Below are 27,252 nucleotides of genomic sequence, written 5' to 3'. Positions count from 1 at the left end.
GGCCGGCAGAGCCATGCACAAACTCTACATCGGTTGGCGAAAGAGGTCGGAGGGTCAGGTGAGGTCCTATTGACCGGGGTAAGGATTATTCCTGGCCTATCGACCAGCACAGAATGGGGAATAGCATCCTTGGTCCTCGCTGGCCGAGTCTGGAGCCCCGCTTCCTTTGACCATCCTTAGTGCCATAGTGACCGAGCTGGAAATAGGTCTTGGAGATAGTCTTGGAAATGGTCTTGGAGAGTGGGAAAATACGAAAAGCTGGGGGGAGAAGCCATTCGGGGAAGTTGATTTAGTTCACTAGTTAGTTTGTATGGCCAGGGGGTCTCCCCGGTAATTACGTTACACAGTACCTCGTCCAGTCCCTGCAGCTGTGGGTAAACCGGCATCATTACCTGCACTGTATCCCAGTTTACGTCAATACCACCGTCTTAGCTTGTAACTAGTTAACTAACGTGAGTGATATTTGACTTTCTCAACTACATCCTTGTTGATTATGTCTGATCTAGCAGGTATATCAGATCAGCTTTTAACATTCTTGACTGAGACACCAGTCGGGCAATTCTACCATGCAAGTCTGGCTCATTCCGGCCAACTCTCGATACAGCAGGTGGATATGCCAAACAATACAGTCCGACGAATCCCGAGGGACCCGATGCATTTAGCTTCGAATCCCCCATCTAGACGTGCCTGTGGCAAAGTAGAATACCGCTGGCGCATGGGGAAATTGAGCAGGAAGCAGAGTGACTTTTTCCGCTGTGTCGTCATTGGAAGAATTAGATCTCAACAGGTACTACTCTAGTATTCCATGGATCCGTGCCGTCCAGCCCGCCCATTGTTGTTGGTCCGAATCCGGCTGGGCGTCTTACCGTCAACTCTTGCTTGTGTATCCACCGTGTAATCCCGTCTTCTTTCCACTCATCACCCCAGCATTCCCCGCATTTCCATTCACTAACTATCCCATTCCCAGCAGCTTTCCAGCGGTCAGACCGATTGCACAACCAGAGTACACCATCAACCCAGTCGGTTAAGCAGGTGCCTGGCAACATGTCAGACAAGCAGATACCGCCAAGCGCAAGCTCTGAGCAGTGAGCACAACAAATGTCATCGCACCGACATGGCTCGAATGCACCTTACGTCGACCCAACGGCCAGCCGCAAGGGTCAGCCCACTAACTAAACATGCAGTCCTCCCTTTGAAAATCTCTTCATTTCGGTCAACAGTAGAAGGGAGGCCCCACTTCAGAGATAAATAAGATGAGGTAACTCATCAGCTCCTTCTTCCTACAACACGGATGGGATCCCGTCGGGAGAAAGACGGGACATCCTCACTGACATCGTTTTCTCGGGCATCTGTCTTGACTCCGATCATCCTTCGGTATCGCCTAAACACACATATCGCTCAACATTTATCCAGATTAGCGGTTAGCCTGGCTGAAAATTTCCCCACTTTCGGCTAAGGTGCTGCTGACGGTGATGGGCCTTGTCAGAGTACTCTCTGGAGATGAGAAACTGCTTGCATGACTGTGGGTAGTCAGGATATCCACTGCTCGCACGCAGTGAGGTCTCGGACAGAGTCCGGACTGCTGATCGTCCACACATCGCCGGTAGAGCGAACATTGCCGACCACATGGCAATTAAGTGACTTCGAACCATAACGCTTGACCGGGACACGAGAGAGGCATTGTTTTCGTAGAGATTTTTCGGAGGGTGGCTGCTCTCGGTCAGGCGCCGTATCCGCTCGTGCAGAGAAATGGCCATTCGGGGTTAGTTGGAGATGTGGGGAATCTCTCCGTGGAGGACTCACTACGTACTCAGTACTCACCACTACTAGCTTAGTAGTACATAGTCTAGTACCCTGAGGATTCGGGATCCAAAACTCGATTGTAGTCTTGTTTCCGTCACGGACGACCGACTAACACGCTCGACCACCGTTTAATTACGTGTGGAGACTGAGTCATTTCTTTCCTTTTCTTCTGCTTACCAAAACGTCACCATCCAGATTTGTTGTGGGTATACTACCTAGATTGCATGATGGATGATGGGGGTTCAGTCTCCAACTTCGGACTGCAGAAGACTCCGGTTGCGGCCCCCTTCTAAATCTACATGCAATATTTGCCTATCGGTTGTTTTCATGGGTCTTCCGAGGCCAACTCTGATCTGTCAGTGTCTGGTCATTATTACCAAGATTCGCTAGCTTCAAATCGAGCCTTCCACCCCCGCACCACCCGCGCTTCTGGTCTCTCACGGGTCATGGCTGGCACACACACACTCCCCAAGACAACAAACAACGGCTTCTTTCCGCCTATCATTCTGTTTGCAGCTAGGCATGCCGATATTCGAAAACCATCTTGACTCCGAAAGCCTCCAAACGGGCAGGAAAATCAGCTACATCGACCCGAATGCCCCGAGCCAGGCATCCGATGTCTACGGGAGAACCGAAAACAAAATAGCCGACTCAGGTAAAAGACCCCAGTCGCTAAATTCTTACATGCAGTACGATGCCCACGTACGTGCACTAGAAATGATGCCAGGGCGATTCTCCAACTGCATCTTGAACAATGTAAGGCCGGCAGAGGGTACCTTATTAGACGGTAGTTACATTTAGTTCCCGAGCTACCCTTCGCAATTCCAGTCCTTCCCCTTGTGTGGGGTGTATCCCGGAAACTGGGGCCTCCATCTCCACCTCCAGCCACAACCCCGACAACCCCCGGGACGTTGTAGGCTTGTAAGTAGTAGCAGCTCACCGAGACTCATCGACGGGTGAACCCGAACGGCATCCATATGGTGGCCCGTATGAGCCTGTTCTCCTACCGATGATTACCCGTACGACTGGCAAGTGGTATGTCCGGTAGAACAGCTACAATATCCCCCTATACCCTATGATACGAGGTATCATTCATGATACCACCGACGGAGATCTTTAAATACTTCGGTCATTTATCGGCGAGTTTAACATTTAGTAAAGGTCCGAGCCAAGCTCACTAGGGAGTCAGATTAATTAATCTGGGGGCAAACTACTAGATCTGTGTCTAGGAATAGTATACCCAGTAGATGCAAGAGTATCTACGTAGTAGATTGATGTCTGCCTTGTTGGACGAAGAACACAAGATTAATTACTTACTAACTATTTAATTTCTTTTTACTTCTCTGTCAACTATGACGTTGCCATGCAGATGGATAACTAACTACTAATTACTCCCATACTTCCCAATCCTTCACCGGTGCTCAACTAAATGATTATTACTAGATACTACACACCCGATCATCGGATCGGTTGAAACCCGATTTTTACCTAGGATTGTTCCTATCTTTCTTGAGGTTTTCCTTTTCTCTCTTTCTCTTTCTCTTTCGCTTTCTCTCTCTCTCTCTCTCCCTCTCTCTCCCTCTCTCTCCCTCTCTCTCCCTCTCTCTCTCTCTTTCCCTTCGGCTTCTACTCTATTTTATTTTATTTTTCTTAATTTTATCGCAACAACATAAATCTGGCTAAGTGTAAGAAGAAACGTGTTGCCTAGATAGGCACAGACTAGGTATTTCGTCAACCTAGTACTACACAGTCACCACTTCAGGACGATATTATAACTCCTGCAAACCTTTAGTCTCACAGTAAGTAGTTACTTTGCTAGCACGGCTTCCACCATCGATTATAATAGTCAGGTGACACATGTTTCGTAGGTAATGTGTTGCAGACATTTAACTAGATACATGATGTTGTCCTCTGGTATAGTTAGTTAGTGTTTGATGTTTCGATATCTAGACTTGATGATCATCTTGGGCTGTATGCAATCACGTGACATGCAGTATGTCACTGATCGATGCTGATTGGTCGCTCAACATGGCGTTCCGATGTATGACATAAAAAAAAGCAAGGACCATGGAATGCTCGTTCATGCTACATGTTGAGCATCTGATTATAATCATCCAGAGGATATTAGGCATGATGGACGACAAAGAAAAGAATCATCCTGACGTGGAAGCGTGCAGTGGGGCCCAACATGATAATGTCAAACAAGGCCCAACATCTGCTTTCCAGCAGTTGGGTATACTGGATCGCTTCCTTGCGGTTTGGATCTTTCTGGCCATGGCAGTTGGTATCATCCTGGGGAACTTCGTCCCTAATACGAGTAAGGCTTTAGAGAAGGGGAAGTTTGTGGGCGTCTCGGTGCCTATTGGTATGTATTTTTTTCTTCACTCAAGTTTTGCGGGGAAATGAAAGAGTACACATTAACAAACATTCTAGCAATCGGTTTGTTGGTCATGATGTATCCCATCCTGTGTAAAGTGAAGTTCGAAACGCTCCATCGGTCATTTCGGGAGAAAGGTCTCTGGATCCAGGTTGGATTTAGCATCGTCGTCAATTGGATTGTAGCGCCGCTGTTCATGGTAGGTCGTTAGTACATCGTGCGCAACACTGGGCTAATTTGAGACAGCTTGGTCTGGCCTGGGCGTTTCTTCCAGACGAAAGAGGTCTTCGAGAGGGCCTCATACTTGTCGGTATCGCTCGATGCATTGCAATGGTATGCCATACCCTGCTCAGAATAGTACAACAAAGCTGACGGGCATAGGTCCTCGTTTGGACAGGACTAGCAGGAGGTGATGGGGAATACTGCGCGATTCTAGTTGCCATTAACTCCATCTTGCAAATGGTTTTATTCGCCCCACTCGCGATCTTCTTCATCCGCGTCATTGGCGGAGACAACAACGGTCTAACAATCGAGTATTCGCTGGCTGCAAAAAGCGTCGGTGTATTCCTCGGTATCCCTTTGGGAGCCGCCATCGTCACTCGTTTCTGCCTCAGGTGCCTTATCAGCAGAGAGTGGTACGATAAGCACTTCTTGAAATGGATCAGCCCACTGTCCCTGATCGGCCTGCTGTTCACGATCTTGGTTCTATTTGCATCACAGGGGCGGCATGTGGTTCACCAGATCGTATCTGTTATCCGAGTAGCAGCCCCTCTGGTTGTCTACTTTGCTGTCATCTTTGGGGTCACTCTTGCTGTAACCCGGCGCTGCGGTTTCGGCTACAGGTTGTCTTGCACGCAAAGTTTCACCGCTGCTAGCAACAACTTTGAACTCGCTATCGCGGTGGCAATAGCAACATTTGGCGTAGACAGCGACCAGGCTTTGGCTGCAACGGTTGGGCCCCTCATTGAGGTCCCGGTGCTTCTAGGATTAGTATATGTTGTCAAGTGGGTTGCAAAGAGACAGCAGTGGGCTCCTTAGAGCCCATCATTTAGTCCACCACAAAAGATAGATGTACAATTAGCTGTTGCTTATCTCGTCCAGAACCTGAAACAGTATATGATTCTGCACTCTGCATCCCTCCTCTGTAGTGAGCCCTTTGGAAAATCCGGCCCAGAGTTTCCTGCGGATCTCTGACAGCTCCACTCCACGTGTATTGTACTGGTCGATCAATTCATCCGCAATGGCACAAAGTGTGGTGTTCAAAACATCTCCATTGCTTGGCCAGGACTCCCCGGCTTCGCCCGGGCCACAACCGCAGACGGATGGTTCTCGGGCAGACACTTCAAGGTCGGGGGCTGCTTGCGCAGTCTCCGAAGGAGGCTTTTTAACACAATCAAAACTCTTTTCTGGATTGAGAGCCTCCGGTTTATTTGATTGCAGTGCGCTTGTCGCAGCATTTCTCCCATTTGGTGAACAGGCTGGATTGGCATGTGACTGGCATTGTGTTTCCGTTGAACGAAGCTTCGGAATGGCGACTTTTTCGGTCAAGACAGGGTCATCAATCTGCAGATAATGCTCTAATAACTCCGACGTCAAGCCCGAGCGAGTCAGAAGATATTTCAGCTTTCGGTTCTCCGCCTCCAGCTTCTGCACGGCCATTCTATGTTCCACATCCCTCCGACGCGCTTGTTCTTGCAAAGCAGCCAACTTCTGTTCTAACTCGCGGGTGTGCTGTTGTTTCCTGGCACGACTATTCCGTTGATTTTCTCGGATGCGAGCAAGCCTATCGAGATCCTTTATAGATACGTTAGCAACTTGATTTAATCAGCATAGGTATGTTTGGTGGGCTTCAACCTTTTGGTGCTTATTGGAGTCCATCTCGCACTGGGTGAGGACATGGTCAGTGCTCACCCGAAGTGATCCCCCAGCGAACTGACAATTCGAAATAACTGGATATAACCTGCTCAAGAGAGTGAGTGGGCTTTTGTGGGGATTGCTAGCACTGGTTCTGGAGGTTCTTCGGAGACCCCTCTGCGCCACTTGCTTCTATGGCGAGCCGTAGCCGCTTCGGAGAGTTTTGCCCAACTAGGATACATGGAGCGATGGATAACCGGAACGATCATGGCATCTCATCTATGGCAAGACAGTCTAGTCTCGGTGGGACTGCAGATAGGAACGATTGGACAGGTCATCTGGATTTCCTCAATGACTGGTACGTGGATTATGCCTTGGCCCAAGCTCCATTGAAGCCATAAGCACTTTATTTGGTGCAACGATCAGATCAGGGGACAAGAACACCCACGATGACCCACCAGTCCATAAACAAGAAAGGCCAGGTATCCGCTAAGATGGAGATCATGTCCGGGTTATCGGTCTAGACTTTCTAGAGCTTCGCTGCAGAGCAAGCTCCAAACTGAGGGTCGAGAATGCTGTTCACTTTATCAGTACGCTAAGACACTATATCATGTCACAAAGTAGAACAGGGTATTTTGCAGAGATCAGGGTTTGTCTACAATCATTTCTACTCAGCTTGAGAAATCAAGAAGTCCAGGATCAATTGTCTCGTGAACAGTGCAGCCATGTGTTTGTTTCACAACAAGACAGATAGCTATCGGATAAACATAAAGAGCCCGGCGGCGGAGAGTATATCCCCCTTCCGCGCACTGCTGCAAATCCCGACAAGTGGAGAGATCTCCAATCTCCCGGATCTAATTTCAGCGAAGATTAGATATATCCGAGCTTTCTACGGTCCAGACTAGATTGGGTCATCGAAATCTCGTGGAAGGGAAAACGAACCCACCCATCATACCAGCGAACAGGTGGCGCCGGAGCTCAACTTGGACGACGTCACTAACCGTCACTCATACTTGGACGCACCCCCCGGAAGGACTGGTTGACTTTTCGCATCCATGCGCTCACATCTTTCTAATGTCTTTCACATCTTTATCCTCATATGGATCTCGTGATTCTTTTGCTCTGCCAATAACCTGATTCCCTGTTGATACGCTTCATTGCTTGCGACGTATATCACCATGGTTTCTACGCGACACCATCCCCGCGACTTTCCGCCCCCTGCGACTGGGAGAGCTACGCCGCCTTCAACACCATCTACGTCTTCTGCAGGTGCCAATGGCTCCGGGAAGAGATGGGTACATGTCCCGTCTGGTGCCATTACCCTGTGGTTGATCTTCTCTGTCCCGCTAGTATTGTGGGACGCCAGCTATGTGCTGCTGCGACCTCACCTGAAGCTCGACAGCAAGCTACATTCCCCGATTTGGACGCCGTATGCGCTGTACGGGACCATCGATTACCTCTACGGCTGGCCGGCATTCAATGCGCGCAATGAATTTACCATTGCGCAAACTATCCTGAACCTTGTCGAGACCGCTGGATACATTTACTACCTGGTGATTGTGTATATGTACGGGGTTACGGCTGGAAACACGACTCGAAGCCAACGTAAAACCAAGAAAGGGCCATTGTGGATGCTGAAAGAGTCCAAGGTAGTCTCTGGCCGTCCGGGAGCAACTGCGGTTCTGGTGGCCTACAGTGCTTCTGTAATGACTCTTTCGAAAACGGCCCTGTTTTGTGAGTTAATCTGATGCTATCAAGAATGACAGGGGATGTGACTCTAATATGGTTATTTTAGGGCTGAATGAGGTTTTCTCTGGTTTCGCAGACATTGATCGCAACGACCCTTGGTCCTTATTTGTCCTGTGGATCATACCCAAGTAGGTCACAGTAATTTGTTGGTATTTATTAGCTTGCCTAACGGTCGCATTAGTGCTCTTTGGGTGATTTTCCCCAGCTACGGCGTTTATGTTCTGGGTTCAGAAATCCAGGCGTCACTAGAGAGTGCCACGCCGCGTCAGCGAGTTGGGCGGCCCAAATCGTCGTAGGATCGCCTTGGACCGCAGGAAGGTCGGGTTAATAATAGGTTGCATCCGGCTAGAGGCGCTTGACCAGGATACGAGAGGGGAAGTCGCGTGCATCACACTAGCACGGAGTTTGAGCATCGGTCATAGTTGAAGTGATTGGGGGTTGAGCGGGAGGAATAATGGAGGGCAGACTCGGATATGGACATGTCGGAAGATTTGGGTTATATATCCTACCATAATACAGGTTCCGGAGATACAAGCTTAGATGAATCCAACAATCGAGGAATTTGAGTAAGGAGGCGTCCGTCAGCCAGAAGACAGCAGGCCCAGCACTAGTAGTTGATAGAGTAATTTTTCCCCGGGATCATTGCGGAAGAACAGCAGCCAGTGAAACTGCGGGCTAGGAACGCCATGCATTTGATGGTATTTACCCAACGTCGCTGCAGGCTTCCGATACGTTCCCTCACTGCACGATTCCATCCACCGCTACTGTGTACCTCATCCCCTTCGATGCCATTTGTCTAGTTCTCCTGTAGTTTGGTCTTGTCTACTTACTCGAGTGGGTTCCGCAAGGGTCTGGGTGGTCGAGCTAGTTGATGGTTATCCAATGACCGCGGTTCCATATATATTACCACCGATGACACTCCGGACTTGCACGTTCAGCTATTGAACCTTCTTCTCTACATCACCCATGTTCTGGAAACCGGGTTCCTTATTGGCGCCATACATTCCCCCATGAAGCATTATACCGATATTTCAACTTGACCATTCTTACAACTATTCTACTAAACCATAGGGGAACATATCCGGGGACGGCCAACCCATTAATTACTCCCCCAGGATGACGACGGCGAGAGGTGCCAAGCCTCCAGTCAGCGCCCGTCCCAGTCAGCCTTCCCCATACCCACCGATTTCGACCACCGCCTCATCCCGCGGTTTCGTCCCGTCTTTCTCCCCAGAGCACCAGCAGGACCAGACCCTGTGGCCAACTCCCTCCACCTCCACCCTCTTCCTACCGAATGATGATCCGGGTCTTGTTCTTGGGGTACCTGCGCCCATCATGATCCCTCCGGAGTCCGACGAGTCCCCCTTGGCCTCCGGCCTCACCCTGGGGCACGACGATATCGTCCTTCCCGAAGACTTCGATACCCACAGCCGGGCCAGCTCGCGTGATCCAGGCAGCGCCGTTACTGCCGGTGATCCGGGTACCTCGCACGAGTCGGGAATTGATGCCCAGCGGGACGACGGAAGAGGCGACCCCGCACACAATCACGATCAACAGGGAGGCGAAAAACCGGCGTGGAGCGAAATGAAGACCAAAGCCGGCAAGGAGCGAAAGCGCCTACCCCTCGCCTGCATTGCTTGTCGGAGAAAGAAGATTCGATGCTCGGGCGAAAAACCTGCGTGCAAGCACTGTTCGCGCTCTCGAATACCATGTGTCTACAAGGTCACCACCAGAAAGGCGGCGCCCCGGACGGACTACATGGCGATGCTGGATAAGCGCCTGAAAAGGATGGAGGACCGGGTCATCAAAACCATCCCCAAGGAAGAAACCAGGGATATGGGCGCGATTGGCCGGTCGGTTGTTCGACCACCTCAACCGGGACAGACCACCAAGGCGCAGAAGAAGCGGACAGCGGAAGAGGCGTTTGCAGCTGAAATGGATGAATGGGCCCGGGAAAGCCGCAATGGTCCGCAGGATACGTTTCCGATGCGCCGTGAAAGTAAGCCAGGCGATGCGTCGGGCCTGATGACTGCAGGTGCCGAATTTTTACCGTCGTTGGAGATCCAGGAGCACCTGGCAGAGGTGTTCTTCGATTGCGTGTACGGGCAATCCTATCTCCTCCTTCACAAACCAAGCTTTATGCGAAGACTCAAGGCGAGGACCGTGCCCCCGGTCCTTATACTGGCCGTTTGCGCCGTTTCCGCTCGATTTTCAACCCATCCACAGATCAATTCCGAACCTCCTTTCCTGCGTGGCGAGAACTGGGCCAATCCGGCCGCTGCGATAGCCCTGAGTCGCCATGACGAACCTAATATTACTATCCTGACCGTTTTTCTGCTTCTGGGTCTTCATGAGTTCGGCACGTGTCATGGCGGGCGGAGTTGGTCATTTGGTGGCCAAGCCCTGCGCATGGCGTATGCCCTGCAGTTACACAGGGAGCTCGACCGTGACCCTCTATTAATCCACAACAATGGCAATGGATCACAGCTGAGTTTCACGGATCGAGAAATACGGAGGCGAACCATGTGGGCCTGCTTTTTGATGGATCGTTATAACTCATCCGGGAGTCAGCGTCCGCCAATAGGAAACGAGAAATTCCTGCAAATACAGCTCCCTATCAAGGAGTCCCATTTCCAGATGGAGATCCCGGGGCCAACGGAAGACTTGGACGGCAATGTCCTCAACCCAGTTCCGGACGATGTTGGTCAGCTATCGAATGCGAAAGAGAATATGGGTGTATCAGCCTTTATCATCCGTGCGGTCGTCATATGGGGCCGCATCGTTGATTATCTCAACCTCGGAGGGAAAAGAAAAGATACGCACCCATTGTGGTCGCCGGAGTCTGGGTACATGCGCCTCAAGCGGCAGATCGAAGAATTTTCCTCGTCTCTCCCCAGTCATCTCTTGTTCACTTACGAAAACCTTCAGATCCATGCAGCCGACCGAATAGCCAACCAGTTCATATTTCTCCATATCATTATCCACCAGAACATGCTCTTTCTGAATCAATTCGCCATACCGCTATCACCAGGAGGACGACCTCCCCGTGACATGCCCAAGACATTCCTGAGCAATGCCGGCCGAGCAGCAGTGGAAGCTGCTCATCACATCTCCGTCCTCATCGATCGAGCATCCGCCTATCCCCTCACTGTTCCGTTCGCCGGATACTGCGCTTATTCGGCTAGCACCGTCCATATCTGGGGCATATTTTCGAAGAACGCACAGTTGGAAGCGCGTTCCAAGGAAAATCTACGCCATACCTATCGTTACCTCAATAAGATGAAGAAATATTGGGGCATGTTCCATTACATGGTAGAGAGTGCGAAGGACCGATACCGCCAATTTGCAGATGCGGCTATTAAAGGCACGGTGGTTACGCAGAATGGTGGGCAGATCGCGCCAATGTTCCAGTATGGCGATTGGTTCGACAAGTATCCTCACGGGATGTCGAGGTCGCATTGGGAGGAACCTGATCCGCAGAAGGCAAAGAGCGACGATGGTGTCATGAGCCAGCGGCCCGACCTTCAGAGCGTCGAGGAGTTCTTTGCCAGCCTTTCTCCTACACCACAGCCAAGCGCCCCGCGTAGGCATTCGAAGAAGAGCAGCAAGGCTGACAGTGTGAGCGGGTTCGATGGACCAACTCCACCGCAGTCAATCAATGACATCGCCATGGACGGCGCCCCGGGCATGCTGGGGACAACCGGCACCGGATTCCCTCAGCCGGCCGTGTTCAACCAGAACCGCGCGCAGCCCTTTGCACAACCCGGCTTCGACTTTTCTATGCCCGCGGCTGACCACCTCCCGCAGCTGGATCGACAATTTGTCTACGGCTCCTTTGGCGACTTTGACCCGTCCGCACCTCTCGTTCCGCCTGAGAATCCGGCCATGCCCGCTCCAGTGAATCGCCCCGATGCTCCCCCTAATCAAGACCCCTCCACCATCTTCACGGGTCAAATAGACCCCAATGCCCCGTCCGGAGCAGGGGAATACTACCAACCCAGCGCCTGGTTCTTGCCATTTAACCTCGACCCTGTGGGCGCCGCTGGTGGCCTTGATCCGAATTCACAAGCCGCCGATACAGGCAACCCCGTCGTGGGAGGTCACGACCTCTCCGGGTTCGGCAACATACCGATGGGTGCATTTGATCTAGGATTGACAGGGGTGAACCGCGGCTCACAGGCATGAGCAACTGTAACTTTTCGTGCCTGCGGGTAGGAGGAAATAACGTTTGATTTGGCTTTTAGTTTTCAGCGGGGTACATTCGGGCTTGGGGCGGACGGGGTCTGGTTTTTGGAAAAGATTCGGAGTTTATGAACGACCTTGGCTATATAGTTCATGTGACGCTTTTAGTCTGGTGAGGTCATGTCATGCCTTGATGCTGTGTATTTATATTATGGTTATATATTCCCATCGCTGTCATGTGAGAGAATAAATATACTTCAATTTGGAGCAATCATCCATTTGTAGATGTGTCGTAGATCTAGTATGCAGAATTGGATGGTCAACACCAATAAGCCACCGCGAACAGATTGAAATAAAGCCCACTATCTAAGCAAAATAAACATAAACAAAACGACAGTAATCATTTGACAGATGGAGGAATAAAGGAAAAAATAAAAAAAAATGCATTGTCGGGGAGTCGAACCCCGGCCACTCGCTTGGAAGGCGAGTATCATAACCGTTAGACTAACAATGCTTGGAAGAATGCATCATCCGTGAATCGAACACGGGCCTCATCGATGGCAACGATGAATTCTACCACTAGACCAATGATGCTTCCTTGAGATTTACGGTCACTTATTTGATCTGTATGCCACAAGAGTCTTTAGCGAGGTACGCTTGCCGGGATTGTATGTTGAGTAGGGAAACTTTATCTTGCTCTATCAGAATAATTATTATTTCCAATGTTATGGTTGATTCTACTGATTCTACCTACAGTCACGGTGGATAAGGAGTAAGCAAAAGTATGGTACTATTCAGCTAGCCATTATTGCAACTTCAAGTCAAGTTCACACCGCAGGTCTTGGAAAGAGGTAACTAACTATACACTCGCGTTGGCTCAGTATGGTTGACCTGCAGTACATTGAGTCTTACAACTCCTAACATCCAGATCAGCCATTCTCTCGTCCCAACTCTACGGAGTACATATTGCTAACTGATCTGAACCTATGAGAATATAGCCTTTTGGTCGTTAGCTCGAGTGTCACTCACTAACGTCTCGTATTAACACCATGCGGATTGTGATTTGTTGTACTGGCTATTTTTCAACAAGCAAGCATTGTTAGTCTAACGGTTATGATACTCGCCTTCCAAGCGAGTGGCCGGGGTTCGACTCCCCGACAATGCATTTTTTTATCTTTTTATTCCCTTTCCTCGTGTTAAGGAATAAATGTATGAATCGCTTTACAGTATGCTAGCTGCATGGGTTGTAGTAATTTTTGGCCGGGTCTATTTTCTTCTTCTTCGTTCAGTGAGGATATGTCTAGCCGATAGATCGTTAGGCTTCTCGTCAACTATCCAGAACAAATCGAACCAGTGCTAGTACTATAGAGTAACCTCCGTCCATAGTAAAAATATATTTTAGTCGGGGGGTCGATGTTGGTAAAATGTAAAACAAATTTCCATGCACCTCATAGTAGCAATAATCAGACACGCTATATAACAAAACCAGCACAATCAATCGATAAATCAAACCCATGCATGCACGCGCCATCCATATGTTAATCGGCCATTGTATAAATAATACAGTCAATGCTGGCAGAAATATATATCATATAGCCGATTAAAGTTGCGCCATCAATCCCAGGAACAAACGAAGCCAGCTGAATAACATCTCCATTTTTAGTCCTCCCACTCCTCATCTAATTGATCTATTAGTCGATTTTCAGCGTCGACGTCACTGCCGCGACGACCGAAACTGCCGCGGTGATTGACGCTGTTACCGCGGGTGTGGCCGAGAGCTGGGGAGCGTTTTAGGCGGAGGAGGCGGGCTAGGGAGGATAAGAGGATGATGATCATGTCCTGTTTAGGGAGGGGAGAGAGGATATGATGTTAGCTTAGGGTTCTGTATAAGGAATGTATTTTTGAAACATAGCAAATGAGACAGTTGTATGTGTTCATATAGATGAGTGAAGCAAGGAAAGATCCTATCTAGAATCAATCGAATCAAGCTATTGACATGCTTCCAGCTTGCTCTATATGGCCATCTTTGCTAGGCCTGCACAAGCAATGACTGTATATACCATGTTCAACACGGGCTAGATGTCCAAAGGAGTGACTTAAGGACGAGCAAAAGAAGGACAAGCGTGAGGAAAGAAAGAGATGGCAAGCACGCCTGATGTAATTGAGCTCCAGACCAGCCAAAGCAGATTCAATCCATCCTCGAAATCGGTAACCTTGCATTACCAATCTCCTTGTATGAGGCCTGCTCATGCCGCCGGGATCGGGACCGTCGGAACGGATTTAACGCCAGTATACTTACTTTGATGAAGTCGAGCATTCCCGCCCAGAGACTGTAGTTCGGGCACTGTCTCCAACCGCGCTGGTGCATGACAGTTCGTTGGTATGCGCAACCACCGACCAGGTACGCCGCCACGGCAATCAAGGCACTGTGCTCGTTAGTTGTTGACCTAACCATAGGCTGTCTTCCCACTTACATTACGCCGAAGACTCCGGCTGGCGAAAGGCCCGGGTTGTCGGGGGTGGGCGCGGTAGCACCACAAGCGGCAGAGCTTCGCACTTCGAAGAAATATGTGCACTGGTCCATGGTACCGACAAAGGAGACTGTCGCCTGGGAGGCAGGGGTGTCGCGCTCACAGAGGAACGACATGATGGTGGATTTAGTGCGGGCGGCATTTCCGATGTAGTCGCCGGCACACGGGGAGCCATTGGTATAGTTCATGACCAACTTTCGGCCGCGGAAGAATGGGTCTGATGCTTGCTGACTGCATCGCGTCAGTTGAACCGATCATAGCAAGTTTGGTATAGAAGAATAGGGTCACCGTACCCAATGGAGTAGACTTTACCCTCCCTCTCGTAGTAGGCGCTAACATTCTTCCACCTTGCGCGGTCCACCCCCACCACATCTTTAACATCTTCAATCACAGGCGCGCAGATATTTAACGTAAAGTTGGCATTATAATCGTGCCCTCTGGCGTGCCAGCTCTCGTCTCGGGCGTTTTTGCGAGACTTGTCCCCGTCTACTGGGGGCGGAGATAAGGATATGGTATTGAGATCGTAGAAAAGACCGGTGGTCGGAGAGCGGACAACGCAGGGAGAGAGGGCATCCTTCGGAGCAGAAGAGTCGGAAGCAGCATGAGAGACAAGAGGAGCAGCCAGAAGGAAGAGGAACCTCAGCAACGAGGATGTGGGTGGCTTCATGGTGGGAGGATGATCTCCGGTGGAGGCAGCCGGGACGGTCGGCGATAACGGTTATAGGGCCGAGGAAGGTAACGAGGATGGCACAGGCAGCTGGAAGTAGGGACTGATCGGTAAGTTTGGGAGAATGGAAGGAGAGTAGAGCAAAGGAGAGACCGAAGAGAAAGAAAAGACAAAAGAAGAGGAGAAAAGAGGGGGAAGGACAACGAGGAGCAGCAGGTGAAGCAGGCAGGCGTCGTAATGCGCGGAGATGAAACGTCGCATTTCTTGCGGAGATTCCATTCAAAGCTTCTCACCGCCCGCTTCTTCGGCTCCGCTTCTGCCAAAAGTCCCGCGGCTTCTTCTCCGGTTTCTCCTTAATTCTCCCATATCAAGAGCCAGTATAGCCCGCCATGGCTCCCAAGAAGGATTCTAAGACCAAGGTCCGTGTCCAGCCCGTTCCAGAGAAACGCGGCTATGAATTCGGAGGCCCGTATGTGCTCGATGTTCAATGACAACTACAATTGGCAATTGGGATACTGACCTCATAGTCTCGGTGCGTTTGGGATCGTGTTTGGTCTGCCCGTGCTGGTGTATAGCTTCACCTTCCTGTGTAACGATGTCTCCGGCTGCCCAGCACCCTCACTGCTACACCCGTCTACCGTGACGCTCGACCAATTGAAGGCAGAGGTTGGTTGGCCGAAGGGAGGTTTTGCGGATTTCTACGACACAAGCGTGACACTCTGGGTGTTGAGCTACTATCTGCTCAGCTTGGCAATGTACGTGTTCCTGCCTGGCCAGGAGGTCGAGGGCACCGAATTGGCATGTGGAGGGAGACTACCCTACAAGTTCAATGGTTGGTTTTCTCAATTGATCCGCATCTGCCTCTCTAACACACCCTGCAGCTTTTCTGTCGGCCGTCCTGATCCTCTCCGGCTGTGCGACGGGCACCTACGTTTACGGCGCGGACTTTGCTGTCTGGACCTTCCTCTGGGACAACTATTTGCAGGTCATCACCGCAAACCTGCTAATCTGTACGGTTATCGCCATCTTCGTCTACGCGAAGAGCTTCACGGTTCCCGCCCCTGGGCAGCCCAACCCCGAGCTCCGCCAGCTCGCTCCGGGTGGCCACACTGGCAACGTGTTGTATGATTTCTTCATTGGCAGGGAGCTGAACCCCCGGGTACGCCTGCCTATTCCCTTTGTCAGCGAAGCTTCGCGTACAATTGATATCAAGTCCTGGCTCGAGATGCGCCCCGGCCTGCTGGGGTGGATCATCCTGAACCTGTCGAACATTGCCCGCCAGTACCGCACTTACGGCTACATCACGGACTCGATCGTCATCTCGACTGCGTTCCAGGCATTCTACGTTCTGGACGGCCTGTACATGGAACCTGCTCTGCTGACTACCATGGACATTATCATGGACGGCTTCGGCTACATGCTCTCGTTTGGCGACCTCGTCTGGGTGCCGTTCATCTACAATTTCCAGACCCGCTACCTGGCCGTCTTCCCGTATGAGCTGGGTGTCAAGGGGATCCTGCTCGTCCTGGCCGTCACCGCCGTAGGCTACTCGATCTTCCGGGGCGCCAACAACCAGAAGAACCGGTTCCGCACCAACCCGAACGACCCCCGCGTCAAGCACCTCAAGTACATCCAGACGGCCACCGGTTCGAAGCTGATCACGTCCGGCTGGTGGGGAAGCGCCCGCCATATCAACTACCTGGGCGACTGGGTCATGTCGTGGTCCTACTGCCTGCCCACAGGCATTGCCGGCTACGCCATCATCCAGAGCATCAACCCGTCCACCGGAGACATCCAGAAGCAGGCGGTGCAGACTCCTGAGAGCCGGGGCTGGGGAATGATCTTTACGTACTTCTTCCTGGTGTACTTTGGCACGCTGCTGATCCACCGCGAGCAGCGGGACGAGGAGAAGTGCAAGCGCAAGTATGGAGCCGACTGGGACCGGTATACGTCGTTGGTCCGGAGCCGGATCATTCCTGGCATTTACTGAAGATAATGGGGATATAGACCGAACTAAAAGTTCTTTTTTCTGTCTGCATGACTTCACATATCGGACATGACATGTATTAGCTAGACTCGATATCTTTATTCTTTTTAATGTCATCACGCTTTCTCTTCTTCCCCTTATTATCCACCAACACCTCCAAGCCCCATTCATTATCAGCATCATTCGGCACCCACGGCACCAGCACCTTCTTCGCCTCCAGCATAGCTCGTTCTCGCGCTCTGCCTACAGGCGTCTCCAGTGCAGCCTTCTTGAACTCCATATACGATGCTGCCCTAACCACCTGCCCTCCATCACCCGCCTCAGCATCCTCCCCAGCATCCAACAAACCCTTCAACGCCGCCCACATCTTCGCCCTCGACAGCGCCGACGCGCCCTTCCCCACCGGCACCGACGCCTTATACCCCTGCTTCATCCCACCGATAATCGTCTCATACAGCCCCGTCCACGAACCACTCAATTTCGGTAACTGCTTCGCTCCATTCTCCGCCGCATAGCGATCCACCCCAGCAGCAGTACTCCCCCCAAGAACCGGCGCCGCAGTCCAAACAGCCGAGATATTCCCAGGCTTACACTTCATCCCGGCCTCTTTACTCTTCGGTTTGCCATACGGCCACAACTTCTCCACGACGTCCATATCAACGGAGAGAACCCGAAATGGATGATACCCGTACCCATCCATACTACTCTCTTCTTTGAACCTCGATACTAAAGGCCCCATCCTCCCATCCACCCCCCACGCCCTGACACATCCCGTCTCGCTTACTTCCTCGCGAGGCATCACCACCCCGGCCAGATACGCATTCTCCGTGACAGCTACTAGCAGACTCATACCCCCGGACAAGAGAGACGACACCTGTCGCAGGGCAAGCTTATCCGAGCAGGACTTGCTTTTCGTGGATGGGGCGTCGGCGCGCGCGGGCTTGCGCCGGACGATGCCTAACTGGGAGAAGTTGGCGCGGCCGGAGAGGAGACCTGCCTCTTCTTCTATATTCTGCTGGGAGGGGGGGATTTCCCATGGTGTGGGGTCGTCTTGGGCTGCCATGGTGAGTTCCATGCTTGCGTCGCCGCAGGGGGCGGTGGTGCAGTAGAGGTAGATCTTTAGAGAGGGGTTGAGTTCGAAGGGTGGTTCGTTGTGGTTGTTAGGAGTTTGAGATTGTTGGCGGCGGCGGATAAAGGGGGAGGATTTGGCTGTAGATGGTGAAGAGGAAGAAGAAGAAGAAGAAGAAGGTTGTTGATATTGACGTTCATAGTCTATCAATGCGCGAATCTCACTCAGCAGCCAGTAATTGAATGCGCGGAGGGCCAGGATCTCGGCGTGCCAGTCATGGAGGACGAGACCGGTGCTGGATGGGAGTTGTGTGGTAGGGAGGCATTTTGCGCCGGAGCTGGATATGCTTTAGTATCTACTAACAATGCAACTTTCTTAAAGTCTGTGTTCATATAGGGTAGTGGTTAGGACATACGTGACAGCAACACAGGTCAGTTCTTCTGATGTATCATCATTATCTACACCAACAATCGTAAGCCATTATACACCCCCATCAATAATCCCTTTAATATAGACATAGAGGGATAAAAGGATATACACACCCCTCACCACCACAACTCCACACATGGGAATCCACTCCCTCGTCCCATCATCCCGCAGAATCGGTTTACTGCGTGCGGGCAGACTATCAAAGTGAGCGTGTACAAGTCTGGCGATTCTTTCTGCAAGTGTATCACCATGACTATCCCCTCCCTTTTGTCGTTCCATTACGATATATATATCGTCTAGTTATGCTGCGGTGATGCATGAATACTACTACTACCTACGAACTAAACCCACTTTTATATCAAAGTGGGCACACATCACGTGACTTATCATCACCATTCTTATCCATCTCCAACAACCAACCTTAAACTTATATCCACCCCAATTTCAACTGACTCCTTCCACCAATTCAAACTACACTCCACCAACACCCTCTAAATACCCTTTTTCAAAGAATCGCAGAGAAGAAGAAAGATTCAAAATGGCCGACAAACTCCGCACGATCCAAAACCTCGAGGCGATGCAAGCGCGCTACATCGGCACGGGACACGCGGACACGACGAAATACGAATGGGTCTCGAACATCGTGCGCGACAGTTACGCCTCGTATATTGGTCATCCGCCGATGTTGTCGTATATGGCGCTGGGAATGGGCGAGTCCAAGGAGAAAGTGAGGGCCGCGATGATTGAGAAGATGGTTAGAGGGGCGGGGAATCCGCCGGAGGTTGGTTTATCTTTTTTTTTTTTCTTTTGTTTGGTGTCCTTATCTTGTGGTTTGGGACTGCAATGTTATGGGGCTGATGCTGATTGTGTGGTGTTAGACGCAGGAATAATTTGTTTACGGACTGTTAGGTGCCTGGGTGGATGGGGTGTTGTGAGAGATTGGGGAGTAGGGGCAATTGATGAAGGGATACTATCGGGAAAGGAAAGTAGGTGATTTGTTCATGGGATGGGATGCAGGTGCAGCTGCTGAAGGACACTTGCATAACTATGGAGTTCAATGGTGGGTACATGGCGTTGGAGGCTTCATGCATTACATACTATCGATACGGACTATGGGATAAAATCAATTAAATCAACAAATCAAGAAATCAACCAATAATCATGTACAACGCTACGCTAATATACAATTACATGCCTCATTTCTCCCCACTGCTATCACCCTGCGCCGCTGCTAACCGCGTATTCTCGTTCTGCAATGACCCGATCAAATCCAACCATTGCTTGCGCTCTCCGCGCAGTCGGTGGACTTCCTTCTTGAGCATCTCCACCTCGCGGCGCAACGCTTCCGTCTCTGCCCGGGAGCGATGCTTCTCTTCCTTGTCTGCGTGCTTCTGCTGCCGCGCCTCGATCTTCGATGCCTCCTTGATTTGGTCTTTCTCGATCTTGCCGAGCTGTTTCAGCAGCTTGGACTCGTCGTGGAACAGCCCCGACGCAACCTTGTGCATCTTGGCCGTTTCGTGGTCGAGATTCTCGGCCTGGCGGTTCTTGCCGGACGCTTGGCCCTTGTGCACGCTGCTAGCTGGGCTGCTGCTCAGTTGCTCGCTGCTAGGTTGCTCGTTTGCTGCTGCTAGAGCCGTCGTGGATGCCTTGTCGCGTTTGGAGCCTTCGACTGGTGAGGTCAGGCGGAGGGCCTGGATGTCGGCGCGCACTCGGTCCAGCTGCGCTTCGACGTTGCGTTTGCGCTCTGCTAGCTTTGCTAGCTGCTTCTCGTGCGAGGTCAGCTTGCCTGTCTTGTTCTTGGTCATTAGCTCCAGCGCGGAAACGTCGGGGCCTGCTTCCATCGATGATTCGACGCCCGAGTTCACTGATGGTGCTATTGATGCTTTGTCGTGCGATGCTGCATCATCTTCGTTCTCCCTGGCGCTCTTCTCGCCTTCCTCGACGTCTGGTTCCGTGGCGCTGGCAGGGACACTCTGGGCTGAGATCTGGCGTGAGTGCTGCGGTAGGTAGTCGAGTACTGTCTGCGGCGCATACCGCTCGAGACCTGCGTTCACCAGGTAGGCGAAGCTGGCAATCAACCCGTGATGTTCGACTTCGGTGTATGATTCGTCGTCGCTGCTGTCCTCACTGCTGGACACATCCCCGACTTCATCATCATCCTCCTGAGCATGACTTCCCACCGATCTGTTTGTCGACCTCCTTTTCTTGCCCTCCCCGCCCCGACACGCCCAGTTCAGGAACTTGATAGCATCCGTGCAGATGCTCTTTGGGGTGCCCTTCTCCACCATCCACCGCGGTATATTCCCCCCAGGATCACTCCTGGTCACCATGACCCATTCAACAGGATTCATCGCCCCCTCCGGCTTATCCTGGACAGGGATCTCCCGAATAAACTCCACACTCTCATACATGCCCCGAATATACCCCGGCACCGGAGGCACCTCATCATGCTCGCACGGTATCGACACCATCATCCACTCCCTCCCTTTCCCTTCTCTCTTCTTCCTCTCCTCATCTCCCTCACTCTCATCCCAAGACACAATCAAACTCACAAAGTCTCGCGCAGTCGTGGGTTTCGGAAATTGCGCCGAAACATGATACACCTTCACCTGTCCAATCACCCCATCTCCATCCCCATTATCATCACCACCCTTGACCTCAATCCCCTCAACCAACCTCTCCGCCCCAATCCCCCTAACCGCCTGATCCGGCATCTTCCCCTTCCTCACGCGTTCCTGATTCCTCCTCAACGTCTCCGCCATCTCCCCCGACAACTTCTCCCTCCACCTTTCAAACCCTAGTCCCTCATGCACACTCCGTCGTCCAAACCAATGACCCTTCCCATCCGCCCCATGTAACTTGTAGATCGGTATCTGAAGCGGATTATCTCTCGAATTCGTGACTCGTATCGGCTTGCTCCATTGCTTTCTCAGTGCTTGAACCCCTCCTTTCTTCCCACTTCCACTTCCACTCCCACTCCCACTCCCACTCGCACTACTACTATCACCTCCGTTCCCATTCTCATTCGCAACCCCACCATAATAATCCACCAAATCATGCACCGGAATCGCCCCACTCGCCTTCACAACCTTCTTCGCCGGATGATGATGATGATCTCCATACGCGTGCCCCGCATCCAACTGCGCCTGGATATCATCCTCCGACGGCAACGGCACGGAATCGACAATCAAGTGCGCTTTTGTTCGGAGGTCCTTGACGTAGGCGCGTAATGCGGAGGAGTCGGTGCTGGGGACGGAGGCCCATGTGGTCGGGCAGAGGGATTGGAGGGATTCTTGGAGGGTGGGAAGGGGCATTTTCTTTTGTTCGATCAACTTGTTGTTGATGATGTAGTGATTGATTGATAGGTCAATGCGATTCGGTTCGGTTCGGGTTCAATTCCTGTGTTATTTATGTAGTGGGTTCATGTACAAGATTATTCTTCTGCTGATTCTGGGTATGTTTCCTCTCGGTGTGTGGTGAATTTTTGTAATAGGGGTTTCGAGGTACTGTGTGAGACAGAAGTAGGCGCGTGATGGTGATGGGTGATGATTGTAGGATAGAAAGAGGAGACTCCCGGAGTAGGAGGAGTAAGAGGAGGGTATGTCACAGGAGGGCCTAGGCAACCAGGAACAACATGAATCAGAATAAGACACTAGGATCAAAGGAAAGCTAAATCAAATCAAGAGCAGGAATTCCGTCGTCAGAATGAAGATACTGAATGAATGAATACTGGTGCCTCATGGTTCTGGTTCTGGTTGTGTTGCGGAGGTTCGGGGACTGACGTCACCGGTCCGGGGCAGAAAAAGACCGTTCTTGCCGATGAATCAAACCAGCAAGTTCCGTCTCTCCCCTGGTATCGATGAGATCAGTGCTTACTACGTCTTAACTACTGTTTACTGCGAGTGCCGATCGTAGTGGTCCATTATGTCAGACTAAGTACATCGTGCCAAATGATCAAAAAAGATGGTAGTAATGCTTAGAATAAAGAACGAAGATCCAAAGAAGACTGGGCCCAGCCCTCCAGCATCCGATTCCCGCTCACAGCCTCACCAGTGAGGGTGCGAACAGGCGTATCCAGGTATTTTCCAAAACCCAGCCTGGATGATAGGAGATGAACCTACCGGACAGCCACAGCGATGGGACAGTGAGCCTAGAGTTGGTCTCGTAAGGTTCCACTCCGGTCACAGACCGTCAGTTACAAACCCGACCAGGTCCGCCACAGGCGGATCTCCCGATCAGAGACTCTCCCCAGGGTTACCTGCACCACATCATCTGTGGTGTCAAACTCTGCAGCCATCACATCCCAGATGTAGATGACCACAGTAGTCGCTAACCACCTCTGCCATCGAGGGTACCTGTACCCAGCAGACGATGTTGTCAGAGCGACCACCATGCACAGCACAGTAGCCGTTCCAACTCCGCGACACGAAACGAAGGGCGAACATTCCTCATCCAAATCATATCCCAAGCCGCGAGGCTAACCAGGTCTTCATGACATATAATGCGGGATTGAAAGGGGGGGCATCCCCAAAATCAGAACAAACAGCCGACCCGCCGCTCTTGATGCTATAGAACGAAAATCAAAACAAAACGCTAGCGCTGTCAAAGGCAAACGAAAGGAACAGGGCACTTGTGGTAAACGGGTGTCATCGAAGTCGAAAAAAGAGATAAGAAAAATCAATGCAAAGACGTGAGGGTGTATCATGTGTTTCGCAAATCATCAAGGGTAACGCCGTCATTGATGCCAATTAGTCTGATGAGGGTATCCGTGGGGATAAGACCCCGGTCGTTCTTGTGACTGTGTATACGCGGGCCCCGGTGGCATGGGGCCGTAGTCGTGTTGTCGGTACGGATCCTGGGATCTATTCCAAAGACACGCGAAGTCAGGGATACCGTTAACATCAAGTGTCTGGTTCCATGGACCTGTTACATTGTTGTCCCGTACGGCAGTGTAAAATCTTGGTACCGATTCTCCCATCCAAACCCCGCCAGACCAGCTGCTGTGCTGCACGGTTGCACCAGCATGCTCGGCAGCGGGAGCGCCGCGATGGCGGCCGACGTCGCCGCTGTGCTGTAGTATTGTGTCGCATTGTATGGTGAAGTGGTATATGGCTGGCTGAACGTCGGGGAAGTAAGCTGCGCTTCGCCCATGCCGTTCATGGTGGTCCACATACCAGCGTTCGGCTCGCCGGTGCTGGTTGGTGCTGGGCTGGATGGGAGGACCTTCCACGACTCCATAGGCAGTGTTTGTGGCATCGGCTCCTGCCACCAGGTTCCTGGTACGGTCGAGCTGGGAAGAAGAGGGGTCGAACGGAGGACGTCAACTACCCGTGGCGGCGGGGGAAGTAAGGGCACGAAGAGACTGGTGATCGCTGCTTTCGCGTCGTCGCTGCGGCCGCCGAGTAGTTCGCCTGCGCCATCCTCCTCGAGCCCTTCCAGCGCGAGCGCCTCTGTGCGATAGACAAACTTGTTGACGGCTTGCACAAACTCCTCCCGCAGCTTCTTCAGCTGACTATCCTTGTCGGGCCAGTCCCAGGTGCTGGCCGCCGTGTCGACGGAATAGATGTCCTTGTGGTAGTCGATCAGAGCCTCGATGGTTTCGGGAGTCAATTTGAAGGCGACCTCGTTCTGCGAAACCATGTCGACATGCACGACGTACGCTTCGATGTGAACCATCTGGTAGTTGCACATGGCCGCAACGAATGGGTTGTCGTCCTTCTTGAGTTCCGCATCGGGGGCCTTGGGAAACATCAGAGAGCACAGCGTCCAGATGGCGTCGGGGGATGACAGCGTCTCCGTAAGGCATCTGGTATGTTGGGTGACATTGTTAAGGGGTCGCTTGACTCGATTTACTCTTTTGAGGGTGGCAGTCAGCCAGGGTTCGATGCGCGCATTCAACACCACGTTCGGCGACGAGCGTGGTGCGAATGCGGCTGCCGACGAGGGCAGCAAGACGGTTGGCATAATTTAGACTGCGCAGTGACGAGCAAAGATGGTGCTATACTTGACGACAAACGAACGCAAAAATGAGGGGCGGATCAGTAAAGAGAGAGATAAGATAGGGTGAAAAACGAGCATAGAGGCGACATTCGCCCACAGCGAGTGATTTTATCCCGATACAGTCCGAAGCGTGACGGCAAAGTAACTTGAAGTCACGAGGACCGAGGCGTGCAGGGGCAGCGCGGAAAGACTAGAAAGAAGTCGGAAGGAAGGCTGCCTGCCCGGTAGGGAAGGAGGAGGTTGGTAGTATATATTAAAATCCCCACCGTCAGGAACCGGAAGTGGAGTGGAAAGTAAGTAGTACTACTTAAGTAGTAGGACTGGTGGAGGAAGGTTGTATAGGTCAAAATTACTCTGTGGGTGTGTGTGGGCGAATGCGCAACAGAAAGTGAGGGTAAAAGAAAGGAATGGCAACGATGATAAGAACAGGGTTAAAATAAAATAAAAAAAAAAAAGAGAAAATGAAATAAATAAAAGGACCAGACGAGCGGCAGAAGAGGGGAGAAGAAAAGAAGAGAGAGCGAGGCGGGGACAAAGAGAAGGAGAAAGCAGCAGGAAGCAGAAGAAAGAGGAGAAGGAGGAAAAAAAAGAGGAGAGTAGGCGATGAGGGGTGAGGGTGACCCAAAAGGGAAATCGAGAGTCCCGACCAACTTTTCGGGATGGATCAGTCAATCCTCAATGGAGGTAAAAGTCAACTGAGTTAGTTGATGGATGGATTGGATGGATTGGATGGGATGCAGGATGGATACAGTAAGAGGCCCGGCAGTAAGTATAGTTACTGTATGAGGGGGAGCAGCAGGCAAACTGTGGTTCCGAGCGGATTTATACAGCCGCCAAATGAGGTGAGAATGGGTCAACCAATGTTCAGGAAACGTTGGCACCGACTGTCAGATGAAAAAGAAAAGAAAGTCGAGGGATAAAATAAAAGAAAAAAGAGAGAGAGAGAAAGAGAGATCAAAGGAGATCAATATAACATTATCAAGTTACTTCTTCAAGAGAAATAAAAAAATTCAGATCATAACCCCAACTGTAAAATCCAGCAGCATACACACTGATACCCATATCCATACATACACACACACACACATACACACAAACACGCGCGCACTACATTTACCCATCCAGCTTTGATCTTAAAGTTGGAAAAGTCTCCAATGGCGCAGACCGGCGACTTTCGATTTTTCATTTTTAAAAATTTAATTACTTTCCTTATTATTTTCCCCCCTCATCTTTCTTTCCCTTTTCTTGTTTCCCTTTTTTTTTCTTATAATTTACTTTCTCCTAATTTTTCCTTTTTCCCTCTTTTTTTTTTTTTTGTCGAGGTGAGGAGAAATCTATTTTTTTTTTCTCTCTCATGCAGACGCGAAATCCCGATCGTATGGTACGAGAGAAATTGGCCACCGTCCGGATTGTCCGTCCGATCTCAGGTGCGCAGCAGCGTCAGGTCTGTTCTTCATTCGGGGCTGGGTTTAGTAGGATGCAGGCGTCCAGAAGTGTCGTCTGTGGTGGAGACCACCGACCAGTCCTGGCGTGGTCGATCCAAAGATGTCATTGCTAAGAGATTCTCTAAAACTACCGTCTCTTTTGCCCACACCTGAGTCAAGGAATGGGGCCAACTTAGACCACACTACGATCGGGGCGGGTAGGTAGTAGCATAAGTTAGTGTGTGTGTGTGGCATACTAATTACTGTGTAGGGTGGACACTCTCACACACACAGTAGTTATTTAGTTAACCCAAGTACGGGATGAGTTTGGGTCAACAGGCGCTTAGTCTAGTTATTGTCTTACCTTTCAGTCTATCTAGTATCTAGTATCTACCCCTCCAACTAGAATAATACCGGGAACAAAAGACGAGAAATGGTCCCAAACAACTCTTTGGCGGCATCGCAAGAGAGTTCGACCAAAGCGCCCGTCGTTCCCTGGCGGCATTGCGACCTGATTTGGAGGGTTTCGGATGGTTCCTCGGCGGTCGAATCGCGTGGGAGAAACAGCACAAAAGCTAAGTACGTAGGAAGTAGTATCACTGGGATCTTTCCCGGGGCTAGGTGCTTTTTTTCTTTTACCTTTCTCCTTTTCCTTCTCCTTTTATGTTCTCTTTTCTTTTGCTATTAGATTGTGTTGCGTGTATTTCTTCATTTCATGGTACTGTTGGGTCATAAACTTCTTTTTCTTTCCCTTTGCGGAGATTGGGATCGTGTCTGGACTGCTCTGGACATTACGGAGTACGACGGTGGGAATAAGAGGTCGGACTAGACCCTCGTACTGTGTGACACAGGCACGACCCAGACTGACGGTCGGACGGACCGTCAAATCTGACATCCCGTTCACGCACGCGTATGAGTTAGAAGAAATTGGACGTTACACTGGAGAGAAAGAGAGAAAGGAAAGCAAGAGAGGGAAGGGAGATGATGGTGGTGGTGCATGAGCCGTCTGGGGCGGCAGCAACAGCAGCAGCTGGGAAAAGTGGGAGGCGCTGCAGAATAGTTACTATACTGTAATCTGTATGCATTCCAGTCCGGCGTGCAGGTCGACAGGGCATGGCATGGCGATGCCAATTGCAATGACCAAGAGGGCTGGCTAAGCCCCGATGGCTGATCCACTTCC

At 51.1% G+C, this 27,252-nt stretch overlaps 11 protein-coding genes and 3 non-coding genes across 14 annotated transcripts; 7 read left to right on the top strand and 7 right to left on the bottom strand.

Annotated features, from left to right (window-relative positions):
- Positions 1-3,936: 3,936 nt before the first annotated feature.
- On the top strand, positions 3,937-5,218 carry ASPBRDRAFT_56308 (arsenic resistance protein; the record flags this gene model as incomplete). The annotated part of the gene is made up of 4 exons (XM_067627538.1): positions 3,937-4,168; positions 4,237-4,379; positions 4,427-4,513; positions 4,562-5,218. 4 exons carry the CDS (start codon positions 3,937-3,939, stop codon positions 5,216-5,218), a joined length of 1,119 nt encoding a protein of 372 aa, XP_067477766.1.
- Positions 5,219-5,257: 39 nt separating this feature from the next.
- ASPBRDRAFT_197224 (bZIP transcription factor) lies at positions 5,258-6,058 on the bottom strand (the record flags this gene model as incomplete). Its single annotated transcript, XM_067621071.1, has 2 exons — positions 5,258-5,974; positions 6,035-6,058. The coding sequence occupies 2 exons, from the start codon at positions 6,056-6,058 to the stop codon at positions 5,258-5,260; spliced, it is 741 nt and encodes a 246-aa protein (XP_067477765.1).
- Positions 6,059-7,212: 1,154 nt separating this feature from the next.
- On the top strand, positions 7,213-8,079 carry ASPBRDRAFT_128776 (uncharacterized protein; the record flags this gene model as incomplete). The annotated part of the gene is made up of 3 exons (XM_067618088.1): positions 7,213-7,768; positions 7,830-7,911; positions 7,965-8,079. 3 exons carry the CDS (start codon positions 7,213-7,215, stop codon positions 8,077-8,079), a joined length of 753 nt encoding a protein of 250 aa, XP_067477764.1.
- Positions 8,080-8,563: 484 nt separating this feature from the next.
- Positions 8,564-12,233, top strand: ASPBRDRAFT_44702 (putative C6 transcription factor). Its single transcript, XM_067625254.1, has one exon. The coding sequence runs from the start codon at positions 8,900-8,902 to the stop codon at positions 11,966-11,968; it is 3,069 nt and encodes a 1,022-aa protein (XP_067477763.1). The 5' UTR covers positions 8,564-8,899; the 3' UTR covers positions 11,969-12,233.
- Positions 12,234-12,407: 174 nt separating this feature from the next.
- Positions 12,408-12,479, bottom strand: ASPBRDRAFT_t170. Its single transcript has one exon. It is a non-coding gene; the product is annotated as a tRNA-Gly (tRNA).
- Positions 12,480-12,488: 9 nt separating this feature from the next.
- On the bottom strand, positions 12,489-12,559 carry ASPBRDRAFT_t169. The gene has a single exon. It is a non-coding gene; the product is annotated as a tRNA-Gly (tRNA).
- Positions 12,560-13,058: 499 nt separating this feature from the next.
- On the top strand, positions 13,059-13,130 carry ASPBRDRAFT_t181. The gene has a single exon. It is a non-coding gene; the product is annotated as a tRNA-Gly (tRNA).
- A 702-nt stretch (positions 13,131-13,832) lies between these two features.
- Positions 13,833-15,281, bottom strand: ASPBRDRAFT_623230 (putative vacuolar sorting receptor (Mrl1)). Its single transcript, XM_067628364.1, has 3 exons — positions 14,790-15,281; positions 14,440-14,727; positions 13,833-14,391 (listed from the first exon to the last, which is right to left on the bottom strand). The coding sequence occupies exons 1-3, from the start codon at positions 15,161-15,163 to the stop codon at positions 14,154-14,156; spliced, it is 900 nt and encodes a 299-aa protein (XP_067477762.1). The 5' UTR covers positions 15,164-15,281; the 3' UTR covers positions 13,833-14,153.
- Positions 15,282-15,552: 271 nt separating this feature from the next.
- erg24B (c-14 sterol reductase) lies at positions 15,553-17,153 on the top strand (the record flags this gene model as incomplete). The annotated part of the gene is made up of 3 exons (XM_067627536.1): positions 15,553-15,632; positions 15,691-15,995; positions 16,045-17,153. The coding sequence occupies 3 exons, from the start codon at positions 15,553-15,555 to the stop codon at positions 17,151-17,153; spliced, it is 1,494 nt and encodes a 497-aa protein (XP_067477761.1).
- Positions 17,154-17,229: 76 nt separating this feature from the next.
- ASPBRDRAFT_197219 (tRNA-specific adenosine deaminase) lies at positions 17,230-18,927 on the bottom strand (the record flags this gene model as incomplete). Its single annotated transcript, XM_067621070.1, has 3 exons — positions 17,230-18,556; positions 18,635-18,677; positions 18,762-18,927. The coding sequence occupies 3 exons, from the start codon at positions 18,925-18,927 to the stop codon at positions 17,230-17,232; spliced, it is 1,536 nt and encodes a 511-aa protein (XP_067477760.1).
- Positions 18,928-19,186: 259 nt separating this feature from the next.
- Positions 19,187-19,538, top strand: ASPBRDRAFT_197218 (splicing factor 3B subunit 5 family protein; the record flags this gene model as incomplete). The annotated part of the gene is made up of 2 exons (XM_067621069.1): positions 19,187-19,429; positions 19,527-19,538. 2 exons carry the CDS (start codon positions 19,187-19,189, stop codon positions 19,536-19,538), a joined length of 255 nt encoding a protein of 84 aa, XP_067477759.1.
- Positions 19,539-19,691: 153 nt separating this feature from the next.
- On the bottom strand, positions 19,692-22,397 carry ASPBRDRAFT_623166 (uncharacterized protein). The gene has a single exon (XM_067628363.1). The coding sequence runs from the start codon at positions 21,960-21,962 to the stop codon at positions 19,845-19,847; it is 2,118 nt and encodes a 705-aa protein (XP_067477758.1). The 5' UTR covers positions 21,963-22,397; the 3' UTR covers positions 19,692-19,844.
- A 986-nt stretch (positions 22,398-23,383) lies between these two features.
- On the bottom strand, positions 23,384-24,612 carry ASPBRDRAFT_56299 (uncharacterized protein; the record flags this gene model as incomplete). Its single annotated transcript, XM_067627534.1, has 2 exons — positions 23,384-23,784; positions 23,823-24,612. 2 exons carry the CDS (start codon positions 24,610-24,612, stop codon positions 23,384-23,386), a joined length of 1,191 nt encoding a protein of 396 aa, XP_067477757.1.
- Positions 24,613-25,672: 1,060 nt separating this feature from the next.
- Positions 25,673-26,376, top strand: ASPBRDRAFT_623025 (uncharacterized protein). Its single transcript, XM_067628362.1, has one exon. The coding sequence runs from the start codon at positions 25,803-25,805 to the stop codon at positions 26,244-26,246; it is 444 nt and encodes a 147-aa protein (XP_067477756.1). The 5' UTR covers positions 25,673-25,802; the 3' UTR covers positions 26,247-26,376.
- Positions 26,377-27,252: the final 876 nt, after the last annotated feature.

This window comes from Aspergillus brasiliensis (genome assembly GCF_001889945.1).
Source record: "Aspergillus brasiliensis CBS 101740 unplaced genomic scaffold ASPBRscaffold_8, whole genome shotgun sequence".
Lineage (NCBI taxonomy): Eukaryota > Fungi > Ascomycota > Eurotiomycetes > Eurotiales > Aspergillaceae > Aspergillus > Aspergillus brasiliensis.
Note: the sequence above shows the minus strand (reverse complement) of the source record. Positions and strands in the feature narration are given on the sequence as shown.

Bases quoted from the DNA above. Each gene is read 5' to 3' on its own strand.
- ASPBRDRAFT_623166 (XM_067628363.1), bottom strand. From the start codon at position 21,962: ATGCCCCTTCCCACCCTCCAAGAATCCCTCCAATCCCTCTGCCCGACC.
- ASPBRDRAFT_44702 (XM_067625254.1), top strand. From the start codon at position 8,900: ATGACGACGGCGAGAGGTGCCAAGCCTCCAGTCAGCGCCCGTCCCAGT.
- ASPBRDRAFT_623230 (XM_067628364.1), bottom strand. From the start codon at position 15,163: ATGAAGCCACCCACATCCTCGTTGCTGAGGTTCCTCTTCCTTCTGGCT. The intron at 14,728-14,789 runs GTACGGTGACCC...GACGCGATGCAG, and splicing joins GGTAAAGTCTACTCCATTGG to TCAGCAAGCATCAGACCCAT. The intron at 14,392-14,439 runs GTAAGTGGGAAG...TAACGAGCACAG, and splicing joins GCCGGAGTCTTCGGCGTAAT to TGCCTTGATTGCCGTGGCGG.
- ASPBRDRAFT_623025 (XM_067628362.1), top strand. From the start codon at position 25,803: ATGGCGCAGACCGGCGACTTTCGATTTTTCATTTTTAAAAATTTAATT.